Below are 27,099 nucleotides of genomic sequence, written 5' to 3' on the forward strand. Positions count from 1 at the left end.
ATTCAGAACCGTTTACAGTCATTGACCATGACTTCTCGTAAGCTTTCGCAATGGAATGCCCTTAGACCCTTTTTTATTAATAATTCATAAAATGTGTCTAAATTTGGGTTATAGCCTCACATGGTCAGGTAAACTCCTGTACCTATTGGACACAGCAAGCAAGTTTGATCGAATTTAGTCCTGTATGTTTTTTCCATTTTATTTCTAGGTTCTCAGCAGCACTTACCTTAGCTAGCAGATTTTAATGACCTAATGTGATGCTCCATTAGCCGTTACAGGTTAGGTACTGTTTGGTATAGCAGAGAAAATTTTCAACCAACCTTAACGATACTGCCTCAATTCCCGACAATTCTAAACGTCCATGTCTAGTTTCAAGGGGTTCGTTGCATTTAGAAAATGCTCTGTTATTAAATAAAAATGCTCCATGAAATAATCAAAAAAATGTATACACCATCATCTTGTCTATTTCAAATCTTCTCTCATTGATCAAGACAGGCGAGTGTCTTTTATGGTGGTCCAAAAAAACATTTGTTAGAGGTGCATGCTACCACCTACTGTTCGGGGTGAAAACTTGGGAACTTTAATCCAGAAAAACACAGGGAAATAGGGAAACATACCCCTTTAGTCAGATTCAAGTGTCTGCTCCAATCCCTGCAGGCTTTGGGGCTTGAGGGAAGTACATCTTCAGACAATATTCCCCGCAATGTTTCGGCAGTAAAGTCTTGGAGATCCAGAAACGTTTTTGCTGCATTCACAATAATCTTCAATTATCTTCAAATCTTCAATTTCTTTTTAGTTTTACTTGTACAATTTATCACCAGTGCAATAAATGCAACAAAATTCAGCTTCTTCACATTCAGTACCTCAGGATCCCTCACCTGATGAACAACACTTTCTGCAGGCTGCGGGGTATCCATTGCCATTTCTTCCTCATTTGAACTTGCTGGTTCCGCAATTTGCACTGTTTCTGCATAGGAGACATGGTGGACAACCTGGATTCTTGCTACTTTGACCTCCTTCGCCCTTAAAGGGCACTCCTGGACCTCGGGAACGTGGTTCCCACCACAATTGCGGCACAGTGTATTTACTGACTCCTCCACAACATATTTATTCCGTCTACACACACTTGCCATGAGGACAAACTTTTTACATTTAAGACACTGCAACGGTCTGTTCACATAAGCTCTCACTGCGTATCTCATATACACCAGCTTTCATGTGTCAGAGAATATTCTTCATCAAATAGCAATAGCACCGGTAGGCTTTCCTCATTCCTTCCATTCACCATACGGTTCAATCAATGTGCCTCCACTATTCCTGGTACCTGGTGCTTTAGATTTTCAGCCTCCATTTCCACCGCGACGCCAGAGATGACACCTTTTACTGGTGGCCTGTTCTGAAAATCAAAGTGTTCTACTTCACACTCCAATAATTCCCAGAGACAATGCACTTTCCTTCTGTTCTTCTGGACATACAATACATCAACACCCATCCACTCCTGGTCACTTTAATTAAATTCACCTTTCGCAGTGCATCCTCCACCATCTCCTTGACTGCAAATGGATCTCCCAAAAACACATCCTTACCCATGAAATGTATTCCAACAAGGAATGAAGCATTATTAGACCGATGCCTGTCTTCATTAACAACTTTAGCCCGTTTTGTACCATTCTTCAATGTTATAGTTTTCCACTCATGTCCATTTACTTTACTCAACGCACCATCCGATTCAAACAGTGCTTCCGCCATCATCACTTGTTCCTCGTCCGCAGGTGGGTCATCATGACATGCCTGTCTCAATCAATGAGAGGAGATTTGAAATAGACAAGATGGCAATGTACACATTGTTGGATTACTTCAAGGAGCAAAACATTTATTTTATTTAATAATGGAGCATGTTCTTAATTCCAACAAACCCCCGGCAACTAGACATGAACGTTTAGAAAACGATGATTATCTTCCACGTCAGGAATTGAGGAAGTATCGAAAAGGTTAAGGTTGGTCGAAGATTCTCTGTCCTACGCCAAACAGTACCTATCTAATAATACCTATCAGCCAGCTGGAACAGAGTAATGGTCTGACTAGGCAATATTTTGAATAGCTACACTTACCTTGGGGTCCATCCAGCTTGGCTTTCTTCACTGTGAAAACAGAGGAACAGAGTCACACAGGGCAACACCATCTCTTGACAGAACTCTTACACAAAGAACATAACATGCTGGATCCATTTTCCTTCAAAATGACCGTCAATTTCCTGTTTTGTGGGTAGTTCTGAGTCTCACTTTGGTTATTTTCTCTGGATCCCCATTAGCATCCAGTCTTGGGGTAAACACAAACATTAAACGATTGTTGTGAATTCTCCAAGGAAATATCAAAACCAACTAATCAAAGTGGCCAAGTGCTCAATAGAAATGGGACACTTTCAGCATGCCTCATGGACGAAAGTGAGTTATTTACTTGTTTGTACCTTACTTTGTTTTCACTGCTCTTTTGCTTGGCATATGCTACTAGCATTTAGTCCATTTAAGTCTATATGTGATTATAGTATTGCCACTTTTTGTTGTCTAATAATTAGTCCTTTTCAACCCCATACCATTTCTAATAACAATCATACGCATCGACAGAAACAATAATATATACAGCAAGACACACCTTATATACCCACATGGAGGAATACTTTTGCCTTTGACTTAGAAGCTTAAAAAAATGAACTAAAACTCTGCTAAAAACAAATACAGATGAAGGCTTTCATATGTGTCACTGCTTGACATCTGGGTTGATTTTACACACAGTACACATTGTTGTGGGACAAAATGAGCCAGCAACCCTGTGGTTATAGGACAAATGCACTACCCCAGTGACAATTCCTGGCAGAGGCTTTAGCGCACCCACATAGACTGCATCCTAAATGGCACCCAATTTCACTTTGTCCTAAATGGCCCCCGATTTCACTTCAAAAGGGAACTACTTTTGACCAAAGCCTTGGTAAAATGTACTGCACTATATAGCGAATAGGGAGACATTTGGGACTCCGCCATAGGAGGTTACACTAGTATGACAGGCCTGTTGTGTTTTATCAGTGTGGTGTTGCAGTAGATACAGAAGGAGGTGGTTGGTGGAAATGCTGTCTTTTTTTGAGTGCATAGGCTTTACTTGTCTTGTGTTACCTTGCAGTCACTGCCTACACTGTGCAAAACAGATTTAGTCACAAGCCTAACTTTCAATAAAGTTTTCTTTATCAAAATATATTCGACATCAATCTCCAGGGACCTCATTTATCAACCGTGCATACGTTTCATAATACAAACTGGCGTGCGTGGGCCACATTATTAGGATTTATCAAAATGTCGCACACAACATATACGCATGTTGTCATTGATAAATCACAGCCATGTCATATTTGTGCGCTCGTGAACTAGCGCTACAACCCTGCCTGGAAAACCCCTTCTATTAACCTTTTATGGTAACAAAAATACCCCCATTTGCTGTATGATTTGGAGATGTTGCAACTGGGCCATAGCCATTTCTATAAGAAAGCAGAAAAGCAAATTTGATCACATTTCTGTATGAGTGTGGGCAGAATGTTTTCATCTTTTGCAGTGACTTAAAAAAAAAATGCATGTTGCCTATAGCGAGTGCCAAACGCTGGACTCATTCTGCAAGATTGAACAAATATTGCACAACAATACTGTAGCCTACCCATACTGCCATAGGCTATACCGGTCTATTTAGTTTTGAGCATGGTTGACTATTGAATGAGCGATGAATAAATGGTAGCCTAATATTTGTTGTGGAGTTGGAATAAACCAGTCATGTCAGAAAAGGAGAGACATGCCCCGCAATATGATTAAGGTCTATATAATTAAAGTAAAATAAATATATTAGGCGACATTCTGCTATATGACCTCATCAACGGCAAATGCAGCTTTTTGTCATTAGGCCTACGTTTTAATGTTTTTATTAGCCTACCACTATTATAATTCCTGTGCATCAAACACCTCCATTTCCCCCCCAAAAAATGTGGTTTCTAAACATTTTCCACTACAAGTTGTGCGTATGCATGGTCTGAGATTTGCGTGGAGACATGCACACTTTCCTGTCAATTTCAAAATGTATAAATACCAACCGTTGAGCGAAACTGGCACACGCAAGGTTTAGAGTATTTTTTTGTACCTTTTGATAAATGAGGTCCCAGGGTTGTTTAGATGAAAGCTATAATGCCAAATGTGTTTGTTTTTAAAAATAAAGAAACAGGGAAGCACCGGTGACTCAGTCAATATTTTTTTGGTGTGACTTGGTCAATAAGAAAGTGGTCAAATGAAGCAGATGCTAAACTACAGGACTGTTTTGCTACACAGACTGGAATATGTTCTGGGATTCTTCCGATGACATTGAGGAGTACATCACATCAGTCACTGGCTTCATCAATAAGTGTGTCGATGACGTCATCCCCACAGTGACTGTACGTACACACCCCAACCAGAAGCCATGGATTACAGGCAAAATCCGCACTGAGCTAAAGGGTAGAGCTGCCGCGTTCAAGGAGCGGGACTCTAACCTGAAAGCTTATAAGAAATCCTGCTATGCCCTCCGACGAACCATCAAACAGGCAAAGCGTCAATACAGGACCAAGATTGAGTCGCACTACACCGGCTACGATGCTCGTCGGATGTGGCAGGGCTTGCAAACTATTACAGACTACAAAGGGAAGCACAGCCGCGAGCTGCCCAGTGACACAAGCCTACCAGACGAGCTAAATCACTTCTATGCTCGCTTCCAGGTAAGCAACACTGAGGCACGCATGAGAGCATCAGCAGTTCTGGATGACTGTGTGATCACGCTCTCCATAGCTGATGTGAGTAAGACCTTTTAACAGGTCAACATTCACAAGGCCGCAGGGCCAGACGGATTACCAGGACTTGTACTCAGAGCATGCGGTGACCAACTGGCAAGTGTCTTCACTGGCATTTTCAACCTCTCTCTGACTGAGTCTGTAATACCAACATGTTTCAAGCAGACCACCATAGTTCCTGTGCCCAAGAACACTAAGCTAACCTGCCTAAATGACTACTGACCCATAGCACTCATGTCTGTAGCCATGAAGTGCTATTGAAAGAATGGTCATGGCTCACATCAACACCATTATCCCAGAAACCCTAGACCCACTCCAATTTGCATACCGCCCCAACAGATCCACAGATGATGCAATCTCTATTGCACTCCACACTGCCCTTTCCCACCTGGACAAGACCTAAGTGAGAATGCTATTCATTGACTACAGCTCCGCGTTCAACACCATAGTACCCTCAAAGCTCATCACTAAGCTAAGGACCCTGGGACTAAACACCTCCCTCTGCAACTGGATCCTGTACTTCCTGACGGGCTGCCCCCAGGTGGTAAGAGTAGGTAACAACACATCCGCCACACTGATCCTCAACAGGAGGGCCCCTCGGGGGTGCGTGCTCAGTCCCCTCCTGTACTCCCTGGTCACTCATGACTGCATGGCCAGGCACGACTCCAACACCATCATTAAGTTTGCAGATGACACAACAGTGGTAGGCCTGATCACCGACAACGATGAGACAGCCTATAGGAAGACCTGGCCATGTAGTGCCAGAACAACAACCTCTTCCTCAACGTGATCAAGACAAAGGAGATGATTGTGGACTACAGGAAAAGGAGGACAGAGCAGGCCCCCATTCTCATCGACGGGGTTGTAGTGGAGCAGGTTGAGAACTTCAAGTTCCTTGGTGTCCACATCACCAACAAACTATCATGGTCCAAACACACCAAGACAGTCGTGAAGAGAGCATGACAAAGCCTATTCTCCCTCAGGAGACTGAAAAGATTTAGCATGGGTCCTCAGATCCTCAAAAAGTTCTACAGCTGCACCATTGAGAGCATACTGACTGATTGCGTCACTGCCTGGTATGGCAACTGCTCGGCCTCCGACCACAAGGCACTACAGAGGGTAGTGCGTACAGCCTAGTACATCACTGGGGCCAAGCTTCCTGCCATCCAGGACCTCTATACCAGGCAGTGTCAGAGGAAGGCATAAAAATCAAAGACTACAGCCACCCTAGTCATAGACTGTTCTCTCTGCTACCGCACGGCAAGCGGTACCGGAGCGCCATGTCTAGGTCCAAAAGGCTTCTTAACAGCTTCTACCCCAATCCATAAGACTCCTGAACAGCTAATCAAATGGCTACCCAAATTATTTTCACCCCCCCCCTTTTACACTGCTGCTACTCCCTGTTTATTATCTATGAATAGTCACTAACTCTACCTACATGTACATATTACCTCAACTAACCGGTGCCCCCGCACATTGACTCTGTACTGGTATCCCCTGTATATAGCCTCTCTATTGTTATTTTACTGCTGCTCTTTAATTACTTGTTACCTAAATTTTTTACTTATCTATTTTTACTTAAAGAAATTGAACCAACTTGTGCTGAAGGATACCTCTGTCATTCAGTCAGTTCAGGAACAAACAACAATAATTTGAAAGATTGCCTAATAGGCCTATGACTACGTGGTACAGCTATTTGTAGGCTATAGCCTAATGTAAATACAAATAAATATAGCTTAATATCATTGCACTGTTTGTGATGAGAGCTTTAGTTTCATTGTATTGTGTAGTTTACATTACGCTGCATCATAAATAAACGTTGATTTGATTAGCTTGAATACATGGTTACTATATACCTTATTACAGAATAAAAGAAAACAGAGGAACTATCAATTAATTTAATTGCATAGATTAAACATGCTATCAAATCAATTGACCAAGTAGTGAAATCATAGTCACACACCTCATGTAGCCTAGCCCATAGGCCTATATGTTTTGATAAGGATTGTATCACAACTGAAGTGGCCTAATAACTTCTTAAAATGAAGCACATTAATCCGCTTTACAACCGGTGTAGAGCCTAACTGCTATACATAGGCGGTGCGTGACTTTCAAGTTTGGGGAAGATAATTTTCACCATAAAAATGTTTACCTTTTAGAATAAAGCATTACATGCATTTTCGCATTTGCGGTCCCTTTTGAGAAGTGTTTTCCCGATAATTGATTGCATTTTGGAACATTCGCGCTTATAGCCTACTGCTGTGTGCGCATTGCAGCGCTTATAATGTCAAGAAATAACCTAATAGTTGATCAACATTTTAAGCTTAACATTCTGTCCTGTTGCATCAGCCTCATTGTTAAAAAAAATAATGTATGCGAGTGGTTGTATTAATTTGGGATCTATCGCATCCCACAACTGTCCCAGAGTAGGTTTGGAATATGTATTTCTTGCTCAGAAGGACAAGTTGACCAATACAATAGGTCAACTTTTGTACTAGGGATGATAGTAGAATGACAGGCTGGTGCTTTTGTTGTTCGTTAGGCCTACTCATCTTGTTGGCTGATGAAAAGTTGGCTAAATGCGGACAGCTCTTCAAACATCTTCAATAGGCGCCTCAGAATTTGATAAGAGGGACTCGCCCAGTTGCGTCCCTGATATCCGTCTTCGCTTTGAGCCTACGTCTTAGCGGAGATGCCTGTGAGAAGGACCCGATAACGTGACATGCATTGGCTAATAAGAATTGAAATATCTGAGAGAGCCATGTGAGTGAGAGGTGCTTCGGAGCACGGCAGCCGGGATAAGGGAATCATTATTATATTCAGCCCAAGGGCACAATGGCCACTTTGGCATGGATTTTTTGAGGGGGCATTACGGCCACACAAGGAGGATGCCGCCGGGAAATTCGAGACCTGGTGAGAATATCGAGTTCTTTTCAAATTGTGAATGTCAGACTGCTTAAGGGCGCGCAGCCTGCACAAACCAGAGCTCATGGCTTTCATGCAACTTTTTTCAAATCCTCATTAGTCGTATCATGCAGGCTTAGAATGTATTAAAAAACAAAACATATAGCCCAACGTTTGTAGAACAACTAAAGGTGCATAAATAACTCTACATTAAGCATATAGGAGTTTCTATTTCTTTGTTAACCGCTCAACACAGAATAGCTGCATGCGCGCACTTCCTTGGAAATCGTTTAGAGAAAATATCCTTTATATAATTAAGCTATGTTCAATTGTATTCTTCATAATATAAAATAATGCCACAAAATTATAAAATGAACTAGTGTAGCCCACAGCCATATGGCATAGCCATATCAGGGCCTAACAAGGACAACTCAGAGTATGCTGTTCTGTTCTTCTGAATTAGACTACATTTTCTTCATGTCATGTTTCTTTAGACCTGTCTAAAATAAAAAATTGATTGATTGTGATGGTGTAGGCTATATTACAGGGATTTATTAGACTTTTAAAAATGTAGATGTTCCAAAGGTCTGCATCAGTGGCTTGTAGACTATGCGTGGAAGACAGAAGATGCTCAGAGTGTTAATTTTAATTAACGGTCAATTACCATGAGACCGGTCCGTGGAGTTTTATGAACATCAAGGCAGACACATGGTGAATTTGTATCCTATATCTTGTTGGTGTGATAAGGTACATGTGGCTAAACCCCCACTCACACTCCGCTGAGCTGCAAGGAATGAGACATGTACAGTTAAGCAGTGGTCTCAGCTCACGTGGAACCTGTTCTCCCCTACTGTCAACAAAGTCCCTAAAGCCATTGATGGTGGAGGAGCACGGGAGGGAGAAGCGTTGGCACGGGATGTGAATGCCTTCTTCCCCGAATCCCAGAGGGAAAGGCTCTAGCCAACTCTCTCGCTCCAGGATGTTTGCCTGACGTACCAGGTGTGTGTGCTCGGGACTGTGCTGCAGCCTGATCCGCTCCGGACGTGCCTTTTTAAAGCTTGTGGTTGTGAACAGGCGGGTTCTCTTGTTGTTTATACGGCTGGATAGGAACTGCTGGTGATTGAGTGTGACAATTTTTTTATTTTCACTGAGGGAGTTTTACCCCTCTTCCAGCCACTGCACTTCCAGGATTTTTGTACCTGGCCTTTCTTTTAGTCCCTCTAAAGAGCGAATGAGTTTGTCAAAGTGGTCAAGCCTCCGATGGGCCTTCGAGTACACACACGTAGCCTACAGTTCATCATTCCCGCCACCGCCAGAGAGAAGACAGGGAAGAAACCACTATAAACCTACCTATAGGCTGCTATACATATTTATTTAGTTTGTCATTCTAGCGTTTTTCATGGAACTTGTGGTAATTAAATGTAATTGACAGAAATAGTTTAACCAGCTCTGTGTATTCTCAAATTCAAAAAAGTGAGGGAGCGCTGCTCCCCCGTGCTCCGGCAGCATTACACCCGACAGTACAGTACAATATAGTACAGCACAGTACAGTAGTGTTCAGTACAGTAGAGATTAGTACAGTAAAATAGAGTTCTGTACCGTAGAGTATACTTCAGTACCACAGGAGGTTGGTGGCACCTTAATTAGGTTGTGGTAATGGTTTTGAGTGAAATAAGTGAAATGGTATCAAATACTCCAAACACATGGTTTCCATGTGTTTGATGCCATTCCATTTGCTCCATTCCAGCCATAATTATCAGCCGTCCTCCCCTCAGCAGCCTCCACTGTTCAGTACAGTACTGACCTATTCTCTACTTTTATTTACTGTACTGTGCTGTCTGGGGGAGAGAGAGGGCTTGTCCAGACTGTTTTCACACTCTTGCTTCGACCACCACGTGACAGAAAGGGAAAGAAAACAATTATTAGCTGAATATAACAGTAGCCAGTGGAAGGGAGGAAAGTAGCAAGTGACCTCCTATGAATCCCCATTGTAGACAATTGTTGCAGTCATTCTGTTACAGATTTTTTGGGTCATTCTGTTACCAACATAAACCAAATTGTTATCAGTAAAAACACTAAATAATTGGTAGGTCTACCTTAACTTGTTAATTCTGTGAACTTCCATTATCCTCCCTCCTTATGAGGGAGCGAAATTTGAAAATACATTTTTGGTACAGAATGACAAGACACCAGGCAATACTTCTTAAACTAACAGAAGGCAAATTTCTGGTAAAGTAAATATAAGTGTTGATATTAGTTGGCAGGGGTGTTTACTTCCGCATGATTGTGTTTTGATGTATTTTTAATACTTACGTTACAGCCTTATTCTAAAATGGATTAAATTAAAAATGTTCCTCATCAATCTACACACAATACCCCATAATGACAAAGCGAAAACAGGTTTTTATAAATGTTTGCACATTTCTAAAAAATTAAAACAGAAATACCTTACTTACATAAGTATTCAGACCCTTTGCTATGAGACTCGAAATTGAGCTCAGGTGCATCCTGTTTCCATTGATCATCCTTGAGATGTTTCTACAACTTGTAGTCCACTTGTGGTAAATTCAATTGATTGGACATGATTTGGAAAGGCACACACCTGTCTACATAAGGTTCCACAGTTGACGGTGCATGTCAGAGCAAAAACCAAGGAAGAGCTCCGAGACAGGATTGTGTCGAAGCACAGATCTGGGGAAGGGCACCAAAACATTTCTGCAGCATTGAAGGTTCCGAAGTGGCCTCCATCATTCTTTAATGGAAGAAGTTTGGAACCACCAAAACACTTCCTAGAGCTGGCCGCCCAGCCAAAATGAGCAATCAGGGGAGAAAGGCCTTGGTCAGGGAGGTGACCAAGAACCCGATGGTCACTCTGACAGAGCTCCAGAGTTCCTCTGTGGAGATGGGAGAACCTTCCAGAAGGACAACCATCTCTGCAGCACTCCACCACTCAAGCCTTTATGGTAGAGTGGCCAGGCGGAAGCCACTCCTCAGTAAAAGGCACATGGCAGCCTGCTTGGAGTTTGCAAAAAGGCACCTAAAGGACTCTCAGACCATGAGAAACAAGATTCTCTGGTCTGATGAAACCAAGATTGAACTCTTTGACCTGAATGCCAAGAGTGGAGACTGTTATAGCAGCAAAGAGGGGACCAACTCCATACTAATGCCCATGATTTTGGAATGAGATGTTCAACGAGCAAGTGTCCACATACTTTTGGTCATGTAGTGTACATGGAAATCCTCAACTGTACACTATAAATTCATTCCTGTTGTCCTATTCTGAGAGTGCGGGTTGAATATCTTTTGTGGCTCTGTCTCTATAAAGCCCACTCTCTCCCTCTGCAGTACTTTTTAAACAGCTCTGATGTAACTGAAGCCTTAGTTAATGCCCCACACTCTCACTACACACACACACACACTACACTCTCTCTCTATGGCAGGGCCTGTGTAGCCTACAAACACACACGCAATCACAGTGCATCCCACAGCGAGTTTTAAAATTCAACAACCCTCACCTGCACAGCTGATAATATTCAATACAGGCCTGCTTGGACAAAGTCTCCATGACAACGGACAAAAGGGGACGATGTGTGAAATTCCCTGACTAAGCGAGAGAAGAGGCATTACACGCTGAACTAGTGATGAGAGTCTTACTGGAATACCAATGAAGTTACTGTATTATTAGATTGCACAGAGGCTGAAGCATCTGTGCCTGCCGGTAGTTACAAACAGAGAAAATCCTATGTTGTGTTGGTGAAGAACTTAAGCTATTCTGTATCTCCTTCAACGCTTTGTTGGCTGAACATCTGAAATAGATCCAGTTCATTTTCAAACCCTAAATGAATATCCAAATTCTATACCCATTGTAACTCTGCCAGGCAGCACTGCAAATTAAACCGTTCAATATTGGACTGAAAGTGGAGAATCAAATGAATTGCCTTTTCATCACTGGAAACACACAAGTCTAAATGTAGCAGCAGATGAGAACAGACCACCAGCTGATTGTGTTCCAGCAGGACTAGAAACGGCTCAGGCAATATATCAGTACGTGAGAAGGATCAATGGGAAATAGATTTAATTGCAGAAAGGCATGGAGCTAATGCTTAATAATAGTTCTGAATCATGCCTATGTAAATTATTCAGGGAGGAACCTACGCTCACAAACAATATACGTTCACGCACATTTACACACACAGATACATACATACATACATACATACATACATACATACATACATACATACATACATACATACATACATACATACATACATGCATGCATGCCTAAAGACACACACACATACATTACACACACACACAATACACTAATCAATACAGTAAGAATATCGGTTCAACAGGTACAGCAAGCTCCACAAGTAGATTTGGAAAATATCATGGAGTGGGTTTTCCGGAACAAACTTGTTTTAAACACCAAGTAAACCAAGGTTATGTTGGTCTGTTCCACCAGGGAAAGTCCAACACAGCATGGGATACAATTAAGTATGGGGGGAATACAAATTGAGGAAGTGGCAGAAACCAAACTACTAGGAGTGCAGCTAGACAACTGCTTACCATGGTCGTCTCAAATAACTAATCTATGTAAAAAAAATAAAAAAATAAAACTGCATGCATGATCAGAAGGATAGCTAAATATTAACCCGGGAAAGATTCTTAAGCAAATAACCCAAGCATTAATTGGGAGTCAGGTGAACTACTGTTCTGTGGTCTGGGGAACTGCATCAGAAATTGAAATTAGGAGGCTGCAGAATGCACAGAACAAAGCAGCAAGGATTGTTTTAAGGTGGAGATATGGTTCTTCTGTTGTAGTCATGCTCAATGCTCTTGGTTGGTCATAAATCAACAAGAGAATTGAAAAAAAACATGCTTATTATATTTCATAATATACACCATTTAAAACGGCCAAGTTCTATTCACAACGGTATTCAGTTGGTAAGAGACAGACATTCAGTAAATACTAGGAATAGACTGTCCACCATCTATGTGTTATCCAGACAGAAAAGAGAAATAGCAAAATAACATTTTGATTTAGAGCAATAAAGAAATGTAATAATTTATCTGAGCAAACCAGAAACCTTCCAATATATAAATTCAAACAATACTTTAAAACGATTTAAATATAATACATAGGAAAGTTGTGCTGGACTATGGTAGATGAATAATCAAGCCATCTTTTTAGACTGTTAGAGTTTTTAAATCTGGTCAATATGTCAGTGTATTATGTCTGTTTGTAACAGTGTGTTATATGTGAAAATGTGATCGTATTATAAATTGTATTTTAATGTTGAAGGACTCTTGGAAGATTAGTCCAAATGAGGACTAAAATAGATCCTGATCAAATCAAATAAAGTCAATCAATGACTATTTTCACAAAGTGTTGCAATGGATGGGTGCATTCAAACAAAACTGTTTATAGCAGTGGTTTACCAAAACGTTTTGTTCTGTTACCCATAAGTTTTCCTAATATACACCAAGTAAAACACAACTCTTTTTAAGACAGAAAACGATGCCTATGTCTACCCAGAATCGAACTCAGAACGACAGCATAATTTGGCCTGACATCCCTGGTCTGTACTATCACCAGCTTTTATGTACTTACACTAATTACGCTAGCGGAATTGCATTATGGGTCCCTGATCTGTACTACACAGAAATGCATAATAATGGATGTGAATGCTTCATAGTGATGTATCCTGAATACTGTAGGTACACAAAGGTAGAAATAAGCATATATGGGTATTATTCTACACACTGGCTATTATTCTAATTAGCTCCACCACCAAACAAGACCACATTTGGTTGTTCCGGACCAAATCTGAACCAGTCATGGACTTTATGTTTCACAAGTCTGGACAGCACAGTACAGCACATGGAGTACAGTAGAGTACATCACAGAAGAGTTCAGTACATTATACGACGGGTGGGTCTAATACTGAATGCTGATTGGTTAACTGCATTCCAACCAGTGTCTATCTAGACATTATCTCACATTTCTTTCAGACTAACATTTAGTTTTCAACAGCGGAGATTTGTATAAACCTCGCTGTCTGTCTCTCCGACATTTGCAACATTGTTTCAATATTCAAATTCGATCTCCAGCTGTCTCATAGTAATGAACGAGTCGGGATGAGACAGTCAGCGTTTCTCAGCCAGTCAAAATCATGAATCAGCTCTAGAAAACAGCTTAAACAAACGCAAATGCAGCTACTTTGCTGTTATTCTGGCTGCAGTTTTTGAAATGACTGTAAGTTAGACATAGTTGAATATGTTGGTAACCTCGACTTTGTCTTGGGCCTAACAACGCCCGCGCCAGTACTGTATATCCTCCAAACACCAGCTTCTCTGGTATTATCACTTAAGTAGAGTACAGTACAGTATACTGTGCTCTACTGTACTGAACTATACTCTACTTTTCTTTACTGTACTGTGCTGTCCAAACTTGTGAAACATGGACGTCTACGATTGGTCCAGATCTGCATCGTTCACCAATCATGGAACGTTTATGTTTGGGCCAAATCAAGGCCAGTCCGGACAACAACAAAAAAAATAATCGATGTCTGTAGACGTTGAAATTAAGGCCAGTCCGGACCAAAAAACTATGTCTGTTGTTGTTGAAGTCAAGGCAATGGTGGACTGACCAAATGTCAACTACTTTTCAATGTCCATGGAAGTCCGGTGTCGGTCCGTGCTGGTTACAATAAATGGAAATAGAGAGGGCTCATGGGTAGGTGTCAGTAAGGGAGAGTTAACATTAACTGGAGCGAGATGAGAAAGGCAGAGAGAGGGGGAGGGGTTGTCTAGACTGTTTTCACACTCTCGCTTTGACCGCCAGACTAAATTGGAAGGTCTACCTTTTACTTGTTACTTCTGTGAACTTTCATTATCCTCCTCACGAGGGAGAGAAATTAGAAAATATCTTAAAGATATGTGGGTTTTTGATAACGGGATTACAAGGCACAAGACAATGTTTCTTAAACTTACAGAAAGCAAATAATTTCTCCAAAACTAAATATAAGTGTTACTGGTGATATTAGTTGGCAGGGGTCTTAACTTCAACACTGTGTTTTAATGTAGTATTTCTAATAACTTTAGAGATTTTTTTCTAGTTGACGTTTTCTTAAGACTCATTTTCCATCTATTTGAGCAGAAATCAAAGCCTTTACTTATGTCAAATTTTTAAGATGGAAAACGGTTGAAAAATGTGCCTGCCTTCATTTCCCCAAAATATAGACTCTTAGCTTTTGTTTGACACACATTTTGATATGCTCCTATGAACTTTCCATGTTGGTGCTCATGGGGATTTTTTACATGGAAATGACCCTAGTTAACTAGTTTTTTTTAATGCATACCCATAAAGTAAATCTTGAAATACAGCTTGCTTTCATGCAATTATTCATGTAACTTACTCTTTCTCCTATGCCAGTATCTATCTGCATCATGCGTCCAAAACATAATCAGTATTCATGGTATTCTTATGGCAGGATAAAAATGTATTGACTGTAAAACAGAACGACTGAAAAGGCTACACAGATTGATTTGGTTGAATCCCATTAAAAAAACGTTACTTAGAACTCAACTTCATATGCAGCACATACGCTTGACATTCTACATATTGCTCTTGTAGCCGCGATGGTCCAGTGAACTACGCTTGTGTGATGAGTAATGTTGCCTTAGGCTTAAAAACCCTTACTATAACTGCCATTAGCTCATTAGGTTACCACAGTCTTGGAGTCTGGTAGATCTGAAGACACAGGTTCGACACCCGGTCGTTTGCCACTCTCTTAGTGCAACAACACCTTTTCCCGCATTAACTCAGACATTGAGTGGGGAAGACAGACGCGTAGAGTCACAGAGATTCAACAGCAATCTTATCTGGACAGGCCTATGTTTGATAACTGTCTTTGATTTATTGGGGAGTTAAAAGGATTGCCAGAGGACCTTAGAGAGGATCCCAGTGGGATAAACCATTCCACTTCAACTGTCAGATGTGAAATACAGCGCCCAGCCACCACCAGACCCCAATGACGAAGTAAAGGGTGACTGCACTTCCTGATTTGGCCTCGTTTTTAAGATTGCTCATTAAGAAATGCCATGACTGAAGCCAAACGTGAGTTGTCTTGGGGGTGTGGTTTGATGTAGGTGCGTTATGTTCGCATATCGTACCCTGGCAGGTACTGTTGTTTAGCCCTCCTGAGTCAAAATAGCCATTTCCTCAGCTTACTCACTTCCTCAAATAGTCAGAATTAATCGAAGATAAATCAAGAAATCTGTAATTATTTTAGATGTTTTGCCAAGGAGGTCTTAGTCACAATTTCACATCTAACTAAGCTGTTTTGGTGCAGTATTTCTCAAGTACAAAATGTGGATGAAAAATTTGTCGGTGCACTGCATACAGTCTGTCGAGTCAGGAAAGTCTGGCTGCATGCTCATGACTGATTTACATTTTAGTCATTTAGCAGACGCTCTTATCCAGAGCAACTTATATGAGTAATTAGGGTTAAGTGCCTTGCTCAATGTCACATCGACAGATTTGTTTTTTTCACCTAGCCAGCTCTGGGATTCAAACCAGTAACATTTTGGTTACTGGCCCAACGCTCTTAACCGTTAGGCTACTTCCCGACCCGATTTCTGAGAATAATAACATGTCTGCAACTTCATCATCTGCAAGCTGTCAAACTATTGTAAATAAAGCACAAGCTACACCAGGTGATGGCAACAGTTGGGATACAAGTGTGATCCCATTGAAGACCGTGCTACAATTAACCCTGCAGCCTGTTATAATTAACCCGTGAGAAATGCAAGAGGGACATTTAACTTCCACCACTTTCGGTTGAATTTTAAACAACTGGTATGTCCTAGAAACTTCGCTACAGTGTATAATGGTAGCTAAGATGCACCTGCTCATCAAACATCCCATTCTAAAATCATGGGCATTAATATGGAGTTGCTGCTTTGCTGCTATAACAGCTTCCACTCTTCTGGGAAGGCTTTTCACCAGATGTTGGAACATTTCTGTTAGGACTACCATTCAGCCATAAGAGCATTAGTGAGGTCGGGCACAGATGTTGGGCGATTAGGTCTGGCTCGCAATTGGCATTCCAATTCTTCCCAAAGGTGTTCAATGTGGTTGAGATCAGGGGTCTGTGCAGGACAGGCAAGTTCTTCCACAACGATCTCGATAAACCATTTCTGTATGGACCTCGCTTTGTGCACAGGGGCATTGTCATGCTGAAATAGGAAAGGGCCTTACCCAAACTGTTGACACAAAGTTGGAAGTACAGAATCGTCTATAATATCATTGTATGCTGTAGCATTAAGATTTCCCTTCACTGGAACTAAGGGGCCTAGCCTGAACCATGAAAAACAGTGCCAGACCATTATTCCTCCTCCACCAAACAGTTGGCACGTAGCGTTCTCCTGGCATCCGCCAAACCCAGATTCATCCGTCAGATTGCCAGATAGTGAAGCGTGATTCATCACTCCAGAGAACGTGTTTCCACTGTTCCAGAGTCCAATGGCAGCGAGCTTTACACCACTCCAGCCGACGCTTAGCATTGCACATAGTGATCTTAAGCTTGTGTGCATCTGCTCGGCCATGGAAACCCATTTCATGAGTTCTTGTGCTGAAGTTGCTTCCAGAGGCAGTTTGGAACTCGGTAGTGAGTGTTGCAATCGAGGACAGACTATTTTTACGTGGTACATGCTTCAGCACTTGGCGGTCCCGTTCTATGAGCTTGTGTGGCCTACAACTTCGCGGCTGTTGCTCCTAGACGTTTCCACTTCATAATAACAGCAATTACAGTTGACTGGGGCAGCTCTAGCAGGGCAGAAATTTGACGCACTGACTTGTTGGAAAGGTGGCATCCTATGATGCTGAAAGTGTTGAAAGTCACTGAGCTCCTCGGTACGGGCCATTCTACTGCCAATGTTTGGTGGCTAGCTAGCTAGTTAAAATGGGCTGGTTCCTAAATTAGCCATGGATGGAGATAGGGATTTGGACTTGTGGTTTTACTTAATTCTTTGTACTGGCCGGTGACGTACATCAGGGATTTCAGGAATTCACTTTTTCAGAGTCTGAAACAGCACTGCTGGTTTCTTTTTTTCTTCCTGGTTGTTAATTAATGGTTTATGTCACTGATTTGCCAGACTTACATCTCAGTCACCAGGTAGTGTCCCAGGTTTGAATCATCCCTGAGTAGAGGGGAATGATGAAAACCAGCAGTGCTGGTATGCAGTGGTGTAAAGTACTTTCGTAAAAATACTTTAAAGTACTACTTAAGTAGTTTTTTGCGGTATCTGTACTTTACTATTTATAATTTTGATTACTTTTACTTCACTATATTCCTTGAGAAAATGATGTACTTTTTACTCCATACATTTTTTCCTGAGTTACAATTTGAATGCTTAGCAGTACAGGAAAAAGGACAAATTCACACACTTATTAAGAGAGCGTCCCGGGTCATTCCTACTGCCTGCTCTGGTGGACACACTAAACATAAATGCTTCCTTTGTAAATGTGTTGAGGTGTGCCCTGGCTGTCAAAAAAAGGAATAAAAAAGGAAATTGTGCAGTCTGATTTGCTAAATATAAAGGAATGATGATGTATAGCATTTACTTTGCACTTTTAGTATGACAATTGAGTACTTTTTTCACCACTGTACTTAGTACATTTAAAATCTGATCGTTTTACTCAAGTAGTATTTTACTGGGTTACTTTCACTTGAGTAATTTTATATTAAAGGTATCCAGTGGTGTAAAGTACTTAAGTAAAAATACTTTAAAGTACTACTTAAGTAGTTTTTTGGGGTATGTGTACTTTACTATTTATATTTTTGACAACTTTAATTTTTACTTCACTACATTCCTTAAGACAATATTGTACTTTTTACTCCATACATTTTCCTTGACACACAAAAGAACTAGTAACATTTTCAATGCTTAGCAGAGCAGGACAATAGTTCAATTCATGCACTTATCAACAAAACAACTCTGGCCATCCCTACTGCCTCTGATCTGGTGGATTCACTAAGCACATATGCTTCGTTTGTTGAATGCTGTCTGAATGAGTGTGCCCCTGGCAATATGTAAATTTAAAAAACAAGAAAATGGTGTCTGGTTTGCTTAATATAAGGAATTTGATATGATTTATACTTTTACTTTTGATACTTAAGTATATTTTAAACCAAATACTTTTAGACTTTTACTCAAGTATAATTTTACTGGGAGACTTTAACTTTAACTTGAGTCATGTTGTATTAAGCCATCTTTACTTTTACTCAAGTACGACATTTGAGTACTTTTCCCACCTCTGCACATATGAATGCTGTGCACCATATCATGCATGTAATGCAACGCTAGATGAGATGATCTGAGGTCACGCGGTTCGACAGGGAAATGTTTTTACATTTCAGCCCACAGGTGGCACGACCTGACGCGAACACCCACCATAGGATTCCCTCACGACCGCGGGAGGCTCGCTTCCACGCAGCAGCGGAGCGGCAGGGGCTATCCTTTCCTTGCTACACCCGCCGCCCACACATGAACTGGCATGGCACGCAACACACATGCAGCTAAAACGGTGCTAAGGATGGCAAATAGAAACAAAATGTCCACATTTTGATCATTACACGTTTAAATGTCCAAGATAAGGTTACACACAGGCACAGCAGCTCCTCAGTCCGTTGTGAATAAGACATTCATTGATAGCCTACTTATAACTTAATACAATATAGCCTACGCTTTTGGGATACTATTAGGCTTCTTCAATCTGAGCTGTGACTTTTGGCATCATTTTATTGCACCTCAAGCATACATAGCCAAATCATATCTTTCCATAGAAAGCTGCCAGACACCCTTAAAAAAAACACGGACCTCTTGTCATCAGAAAAACATATTTCACCTGAGAAAAATCATCTCAAGGAGCCTATAGCTAGTTTTCTCTGCAAAGGACCGCGTTCTTAAAATAACTGTCACCCAAATGTACAGGTGTGAATACATTTTTCCACAGGTAAAACAGTAAGGTGATAACTAAGTCTGGCTATGTAACGTTATGCCATTTCCAATTTTTAGGCTACTCCAACATTAAAGGCTACCATGGTAATTGCTTATTGGTCAAACACTGAATCGGCTATAGCTCCTTGCAAGTAGCCTACAATATATAACAATCACATCAAATAAATATGAAATGTAACATTAATGGTATAAACATAATGTGTATGTCTTCTTACCTCTGACACAGAGAAGGGACATCTCTGAAAGTAGCTGTAAGAGTCCCCGGCTGTCCTCTACTGGCCGCCTGTTCTTCACTGTTTGGCTTGGCTACAGTTACCTCCCCGGTGTAGGCTACATATGTAGACTGCATCAAAACATAGGCTAAATATCGCAGCAACGTTTCGAGGACATATTACATGACCCCGTCCGTTTTTCAGGGATATAGCTATTTGTCTTGCTGTTGAAGTGCTCCCCTCACTAAGCTGCTTCTCTCGCGCTCACTGCATTGCTCTCCTCCACTGCTCTCGCGAGGACAGCTCCGTGATGTCAGTTAATGTGACGCGAGGCAGCAGGTAGTGAGGGGGCCACGAAGTGTTTTATTTTTTAAAATCTTTTTTAATCTTTTTTATATATTTTTTTAATTAACAACAAATCAATACAGAAAGTACATAAGGGAACACAAGTATATATAGATTATATATAATGGACAATCGAGCTAGGGGGTACAATATCACATTACAATTACACAAGGAGCTTAAGAGACATACATACACTTACAATTCTAACAGCTTTTTTGTTAGTAGAGTGTTTAACTGTCTTAAAATAGAGTTCAATTTATTTTTGTAGGGTAAGAAAATGTGTTTTTTTGTTAGTAAATTTACATTTGTGTATATGAAATTTGGCCAAAAGAATAATGAAATTAATTACATAAAAATGTTTATTTTTAGCTTCTTTTTATCGTATGTAAAGAATCCAAGCAGTACATCTCTCCACAATAGTGTAAAATCTTCATAAATGTGTTCAATTATAAATCTACTGATGTCTTGCCACAGTTTTCTTACATGTATACAATGTCAAAAAAGATGCAACACTGTTTCTTGGTGGTCATTACAAAAGGAGCAATTTGAGATGATGTTTTCCTTAAACTTCTTCATATAGTGGTTGGCAGGATAATATTTATGAATAATTTTAAAGGAAACTTCCTTAATTTTGTTAACAAGTAGGTATGTGTGTGGCAACATCCAAACTTTTTCCCAACAGATATTACCAATAAATCCATTCCAATAAGGCATGACATAAGGTATAGATACAACATTCTGCTGAAACAAGGTTCGTATCGCTCTGTTGTTGAATGGACCAAAAGAGAAACAAATCTTTCCTACTGATGAGTCAACAGGGTCAATAGAAGGTAGGTTCTGAGGGTCAGGTCTTGACACGTTCCTGAATAACAGAGCAACACCTGAGGGAATGGCGTCTAAAACGATTGCAAAATCTTTAGGTGTTACAGGGACCTTGTAAAGTGATAAGAATTCCTTATAACTGAGTAAAAGACCCTCTGCATTTACCAGTTGGCTCACCAATAGGATATTATTTCGGAACCAATATTCTAAAACAAAGAAGTATTTTTATACAATATATCCCAATTATTCCATATATAATATCTGTGTGGAGAAAAATTTTGTTTATAAATTAAGGACCATGACAAGAAAACCTGCTGATGAAAAGCAGAAAGTGTCACGTTTCTGACCTTATTTCCTTTGTTTAGTCTTTATTTAGTTGGTCAGGACGTGAGCTGGGTGGGTATTATCTATGTTGTCTGTTTCTATGTGGGGTTTCTTGTTTGGCCTGATATGGTTCTCAATCAGAGGCAGGTGTTAGTCATTGTCTCTGATTGGGAACCATATTTAGGTAGCCTGTTTTTGTAGTGTGTTTTGTGGGTGATTGTTCCTGTTCGTGTGTTCATCTGTTCTGTGTTCACTAGTTCGGGACTGTAGCGTCTTCGGTTCTTTCTGTCAGTTTGTTGTTTTTGTTCGTTGTTTAAGTAGCCTATTAAAATATGGATTATCATCACGCTGCATTTTGGTCCTCCTCTCTTTCACCCGAAGACGATCGTTACAGAAAGTTTCACTGGAATTTTGTCAATATTATAATTGCAAGACAACATGAAGTTAAGGCCACCAAAAGTAGAGAAGACATGATGAGGAATAAAATTCCAGATAGAAGTGGGTCTTCTTAGGAATTGTTTTATCCAATTGATCTTAAAAGTATTATTTACAGTAGTAAAGTCCAGAAAATTCAGTCCACCATTCTCATAAGTGTTGATTACAACAGTTTTCATAATGTAATGGGTACGGTTTCTCCAAAGAAAGTTGAAAAGCATCTGGTCTATCTCCTTGCTTATTTTACTGTCAAGATATAAAGATAGAGCGCCATAAGTCCCTCTGTAACCACTAATTTAGCTTCTTCTGGGTATTTTTAATAAGAGGGTTAAAATTTAGTAAGCCTCTAGACTTCTGATCCTTTGTAATGGTTATGCCTAAATATGTAAGTTCTTCTTTTACTGGAATACCATAATATGAAGGTGTCACACAATCTTTGACAGCTATGAGTTCACATTTATTAATGTTAAGGTATAGACCAGACGCTTTGGAAAAGGATTGTATCACATTGATCGATATGGGAATTTGGTTAGCGTCTTTCAGAAAAAGTGTAGTATCATCAGCCAGCTGGCTTATAATAATTTCTTTACCAGCTATGGAAATACCTTGTACAGGACTATTTTTTAAAGAATTTGCAAGAAGTTGGGTGATTTAATAAAAACAGGTACAGGGAGATAGGACAACCTTGCCTAATTCCTCTCTTTAACTCAAATCTAGGTGAGGTGCCATATTTCAATTTGATAGAGCTGTTACCATTTGCATAGTCTTAATAGCCTTACAGAAAAAATCCACAAAGCCAAGTCTCTCAAGGGAGTGGAAGAGAAACTGATGCTCTACTGTGTCATGCTTTATAAAAATCTAAAAATAATATGAAGCTATCCTCAGTTATTAGGTCTGAGTAATAAAGTATGTCTAATACTAGTCTGATATTGTTAGAAATATGTCTGTTCCTCATGAAGCCAGACTGTGTTTCATCAATGATTGAATCCAGGACTTCTTTAATTCTTTTTGCAAGTAGTAAGGCTAATATCTTATAGTCATTACTAAGAAGACAAATTGGACGGCAGTTATCGATGAGCAGCACTTCTTTTTTAGGCTTAGGTATCAGTGTTATTAATCCCTGACTGATTGTAGGAGGGAGAACATTGTTTTTAATACTCTCTAAAAATACTTCAAATAGGAAGGGAGCTATTTGTTCACAAAAATAATTTGTAAAATTCTGATGTAATTCCATCAACACCTGGTGATTTATTGTTCTTTAGATGTTTGATAGACTCTATAATCTCTTCAACTTTGATGGGTTCATCACACTGTTTAGATTCTATATCACTGATAGAGTGAACATTATTCAGTGAGTTAAAAAACATATCTGTGGATTCCTGACAGTACGTAGAGCTATACAATTTTCTGTAAAATTGCTACAGTATTTAGCGATTCATTTTAGGTCATCTGTAATAACACCATCAATGTTTAAGTTTTGGATAGTGTTATTTTTAGAGTGAAATTTCTCAAGTCTAAAGAAATAGGATGAATTCTGTTCTCCCTCCTCAATCCATTTTTTCCTAGATCTAATAAAGGCTCCTTCTGCTTTTAATCTATATATATTATCCAGTTTATTTTGTAACTCAATTAGTTCCATCTTCTCCTCCCCCGAGAGGCCGGCTGGGGACCTCTGAGAAAGGGAAGTTATCTTAATGATCACCTTTTCCTCCTCAGCTCTTCTGGTCTTAGCAAGATTACTACCATATTTTCTAAGGTATTTGGACACCTCAAATTTAAAGAGCCCCCAGTTCTTGCAATAAGATTTTTCTTATTCCCAAAAGTGTGAGAGCAGATCTTTAACCTCAAATTTAACTATATCATTATTTAATAATGAGCTATTTAGCTTCCAGTAGGATGCTCTGCCAAGGTTAGTATCAGGGGTAAATATTTTGATATCAATGTAAATGGCCCTATGGTCTGTGAGGGGAGTAGTACAGATATTTGTAGTAACACACTCACTATCAATACATTTGGATATAAGCCAAAAAATCTATTCTGGATTGTCTGGAACCTGTTTTGTTACTCCAAGTGAATGATCTGTCGGCCGGAAACCTCTCTCTCCATATATCAGTAAGGTCAAACTTTTCCATAAAAAGTATTAAACCCAAATTCTGATTGGTTGGTCTACCTGGGGGCCATCTATCAGTTGAATTATCTATTGTAATGTTAAAGTCCCTTCCTATCAATAATAACGAATTGGGAAATTTAGATAACCAATGAAGTATATGTTTCTCTATAGATTCAAGCAATTCATCATTCTCATGTTTGGTGTTGTACCCGTAGAAGTTTACAGTAATGAGCGTAATGTCATTGTAACTGATCACAAGACAAATAAAGTGACCCAAGGGGTCACATTCCGAGTGTAGAATATTACCACCAAAGGTATTTTTCATTGTAGTGACACCAGCGGAGCGTTCAGATCCATGGGAAAGCCAAATATCGTTGCCCCACTGTGACCTCCAGAAGTTAGCATCAGCCGAAATTGAGTGAGACTCTTGAAGAAAGCAAAAATCTGTTCGAAATTGTTTAGCAAATAAAAATAAGGCCTTGTGCTTTACATTGTTTCGTAACCCCCTAGCATTAAGAGAAACTAAAGACAAAGACAAAACAACAAAGATTATATACAAGTATGAACTGTAGTAGGATGAGTCAAAGACGTAGGAGCAGTGAACGTAAACGATAAGGAACCGAGATCTGCACCATTTAAGTCAATTTAAAGTGAAAATAGCTTATTCCATAAACTTTGAGCTAGACGTTATCCGGCTTTGAAATTCAACTCAACTGAAAATGATGTTCAAGACCAAACCAAGGGTTCTTGTAGTAGGAGAGACTAAAAACCCTCTTTAGTGTAATCAGGAACTATTCTGAGAAATAAAATACAAAATAATAATTTCAATAAAAGGGTACCTACTATTTTAAGTGCATATGAAAACTGATCATAAAATAATTGAATAAAAAATGTTTTACATACACACGTTCCTAAGATCTTTTTTTGGAAATAAGTATTAATAACTAAATGGAACAATAACCGTGTAAAGTCAGAGCAGACCTGTATGCCCTTTAAAACAGTATCTTAGTTACTGTATACATAAAAAATAAATACAGCTTTCAATCTTCTTCGTAAGTTCGTAAACAAAATAGGTCTTCTGGTCATACAAGAACAAACTAATAAATTGAAGTACCTGAGTATTCCTGAAAAATAGTCACCTGATGCTTGTTAGGTAAACAACATAAGGAAAATGAGAATACCATGGCTGAAACCATCAACCTGTTCCTTCTGGTGAGATTTTAGGGAGGAATATGGATTTCTGAACCGTTGATGAAGCCTCGTCCTCCGACGAAGTAAGCAGCCTTTCCCTAATTTCGTGCTATCTTGATCGTTGGCCACAACTTGCTCCTTCTTTCTATGTCCTCCGGGCTGAGATGCTCGGCGAAACGCATACCATGGCTCTGAAGGAAGACGTTCTTCCTAGCAGCTTTCCAGACAGCATCCCTGTAGAATCTGGCAGTGAAGAGGATGATGATACCCCTTGGTCTTGAATCGTTTTGCTGTTGCTTCTTGCCGAGGCGATGCACAACGTCGATGGTATCACCAACTTTGTTCTTCTCTGCAGGCATAACTTCTTGGCAGATGCGGATGGCCTCTCCTCGCACATCTTCATTCTCCACCTCTGGCAAGCCGTAGAGTCTCAGGTTCCATCTTCTTGTGTATTGTTTCAGATCAGTGAGACGTCTATGGTAGACATTGTTATTCTTTTCCACCTTTTCCACACTTTTTTCAACTTTTGCCACTCTCGTTTTCACATCCTTGATTTCACCACGTGCAAACTCCAGTCTTTTTCAAACCTTCGATAACCACGGTGTTCGCGCCAACCATTTTCTCAATGGCGTCAGGCCTGGAGTTGATGAGTAAGGAGAGAGTAGCCACGATGTCAGAGTTCATGTTGGGTTTTTTGGAGGGTGGAGGTTTGCACGGAGTAACCGGTAAAGAGGGGAATTCGTCATCTTCAACAGCATTCGAAAGCATGATATTATCCATAGGGCAAGCGTAGTTATGGCAGTTGTCTATTAGCACGTTTCTCTCTTGTTGATTAGCAATAGAACGGCTGTCACGTTCCTGACCTGTTTTCTGTTGTTTGGTATGTGTTTAATTGGTCAGGGCGTGAGTTTTGGGTGGGTAGTCTATGTTATGTGTTTTCTATGTTGGGTTAATGGGTTGCCTGGTATGGCTCTCAATTAGAGGCAGGTGTTTGGCGTTTCCTCTGATTGAGAGCCATATTAAGGTAGGTGTTTTCACACTGTTTGTTTGTGGGTGGTTGTCTTCCGTGTCAGTACATGTTACCACACGGGACTGTTTCGGTTTGTCTGTTCCTGTTCGTGTGTTCTTCGTTTTCATGTAAGTTCGTAAGTTTAGGTCTGTTTAGTTCGTTTTGTTATTTTGTATTTCTAAAGTGTTATTTCGTGTTTCGTCGTTTGTCTAATAAATCATTATGAATTCACACCCCGCTGCACTTTGGTCCAATCCTTGCTGCTCCTCTTCGGATGAAGAGAAGGAGGAAGCCCGTTACAACGGCTAAGTTCTTCCTTTCTTTTTTTGTCACGACTTTGCATGGACTTGCCGAAATAAATTATCCAATTATTATTCCAGGAACAGGAAAGGTCTTATATCTTGAACAAATAAAAATAGTAATGACTGTAAACTTGTTTTTTTCCCACAATCTTTCTGAAGTTTGGTACGGAGCTCGGTAAAAAAGCATCTGTTCAAGCCGCTTGTGTTCACTATCACGCGGTAAAATGCAGCGTGCCGCTTAGGCCGCTCAGAGTGGCTCGCTTGCTGTCAGCAAGTTCGATTGCGTGTCAAGAATTCAGCATACCAAGTTTGTATGAAGGGCTGGTTATTAAATGGGTAAATAGTCACATGATTTAAAACGCTCTGGTGACAAAAACTTTGCTGCCCTGTTTCCAATCGTCCACATGGCTGGGAGAACCTATTAAAGTAAGTAAATACACCAGCTACCTAACTTCACATTAGCTAGCTATCTTGATGTATTTATCGCTGTATTTAAAAAAAAAACTCCAAATGCATTTGTAGGTAGCTAGCTAACAGCCATGGATGAGGGTGAAAAGATTGCT

The 27,099-nt window shown here is 40.2% G+C and overlaps 1 protein-coding gene across 1 annotated transcript in view; it reads right to left on the reverse strand.

Moving 5' to 3' along the window:
* The window catches only part of LOC120020581 (protein unc-13 homolog A-like), an 87,237-nt gene extending 61,328 nt beyond the window's left edge, over nucleotides 1–25,909 (reverse strand). Inside the window, exons 1-3 of the mRNA XM_038964285.1 lie at nucleotides 25,813–25,909; nucleotides 25,410–25,637; nucleotides 2,112–2,141 (exon numbers count right to left, since the gene is read on the reverse strand). Of these exons, the coding sequence (XP_038820213.1) occupies nucleotides 2,112–2,141; nucleotides 25,410–25,637; nucleotides 25,813–25,909 (355 nt within the window). The remainder of the gene's footprint in view (nucleotides 1–2,111; nucleotides 2,142–25,409; nucleotides 25,638–25,812) is intronic.
* Between the last annotated feature and the right edge of the window lie 1,190 nt (nucleotides 25,910–27,099).

This window comes from Salvelinus namaycush, chromosome 25 (genome assembly GCF_016432855.1).
Source record: "Salvelinus namaycush isolate Seneca chromosome 25, SaNama_1.0, whole genome shotgun sequence".
NCBI lineage: Eukaryota > Metazoa > Chordata > Actinopteri > Salmoniformes > Salmonidae > Salvelinus > Salvelinus namaycush.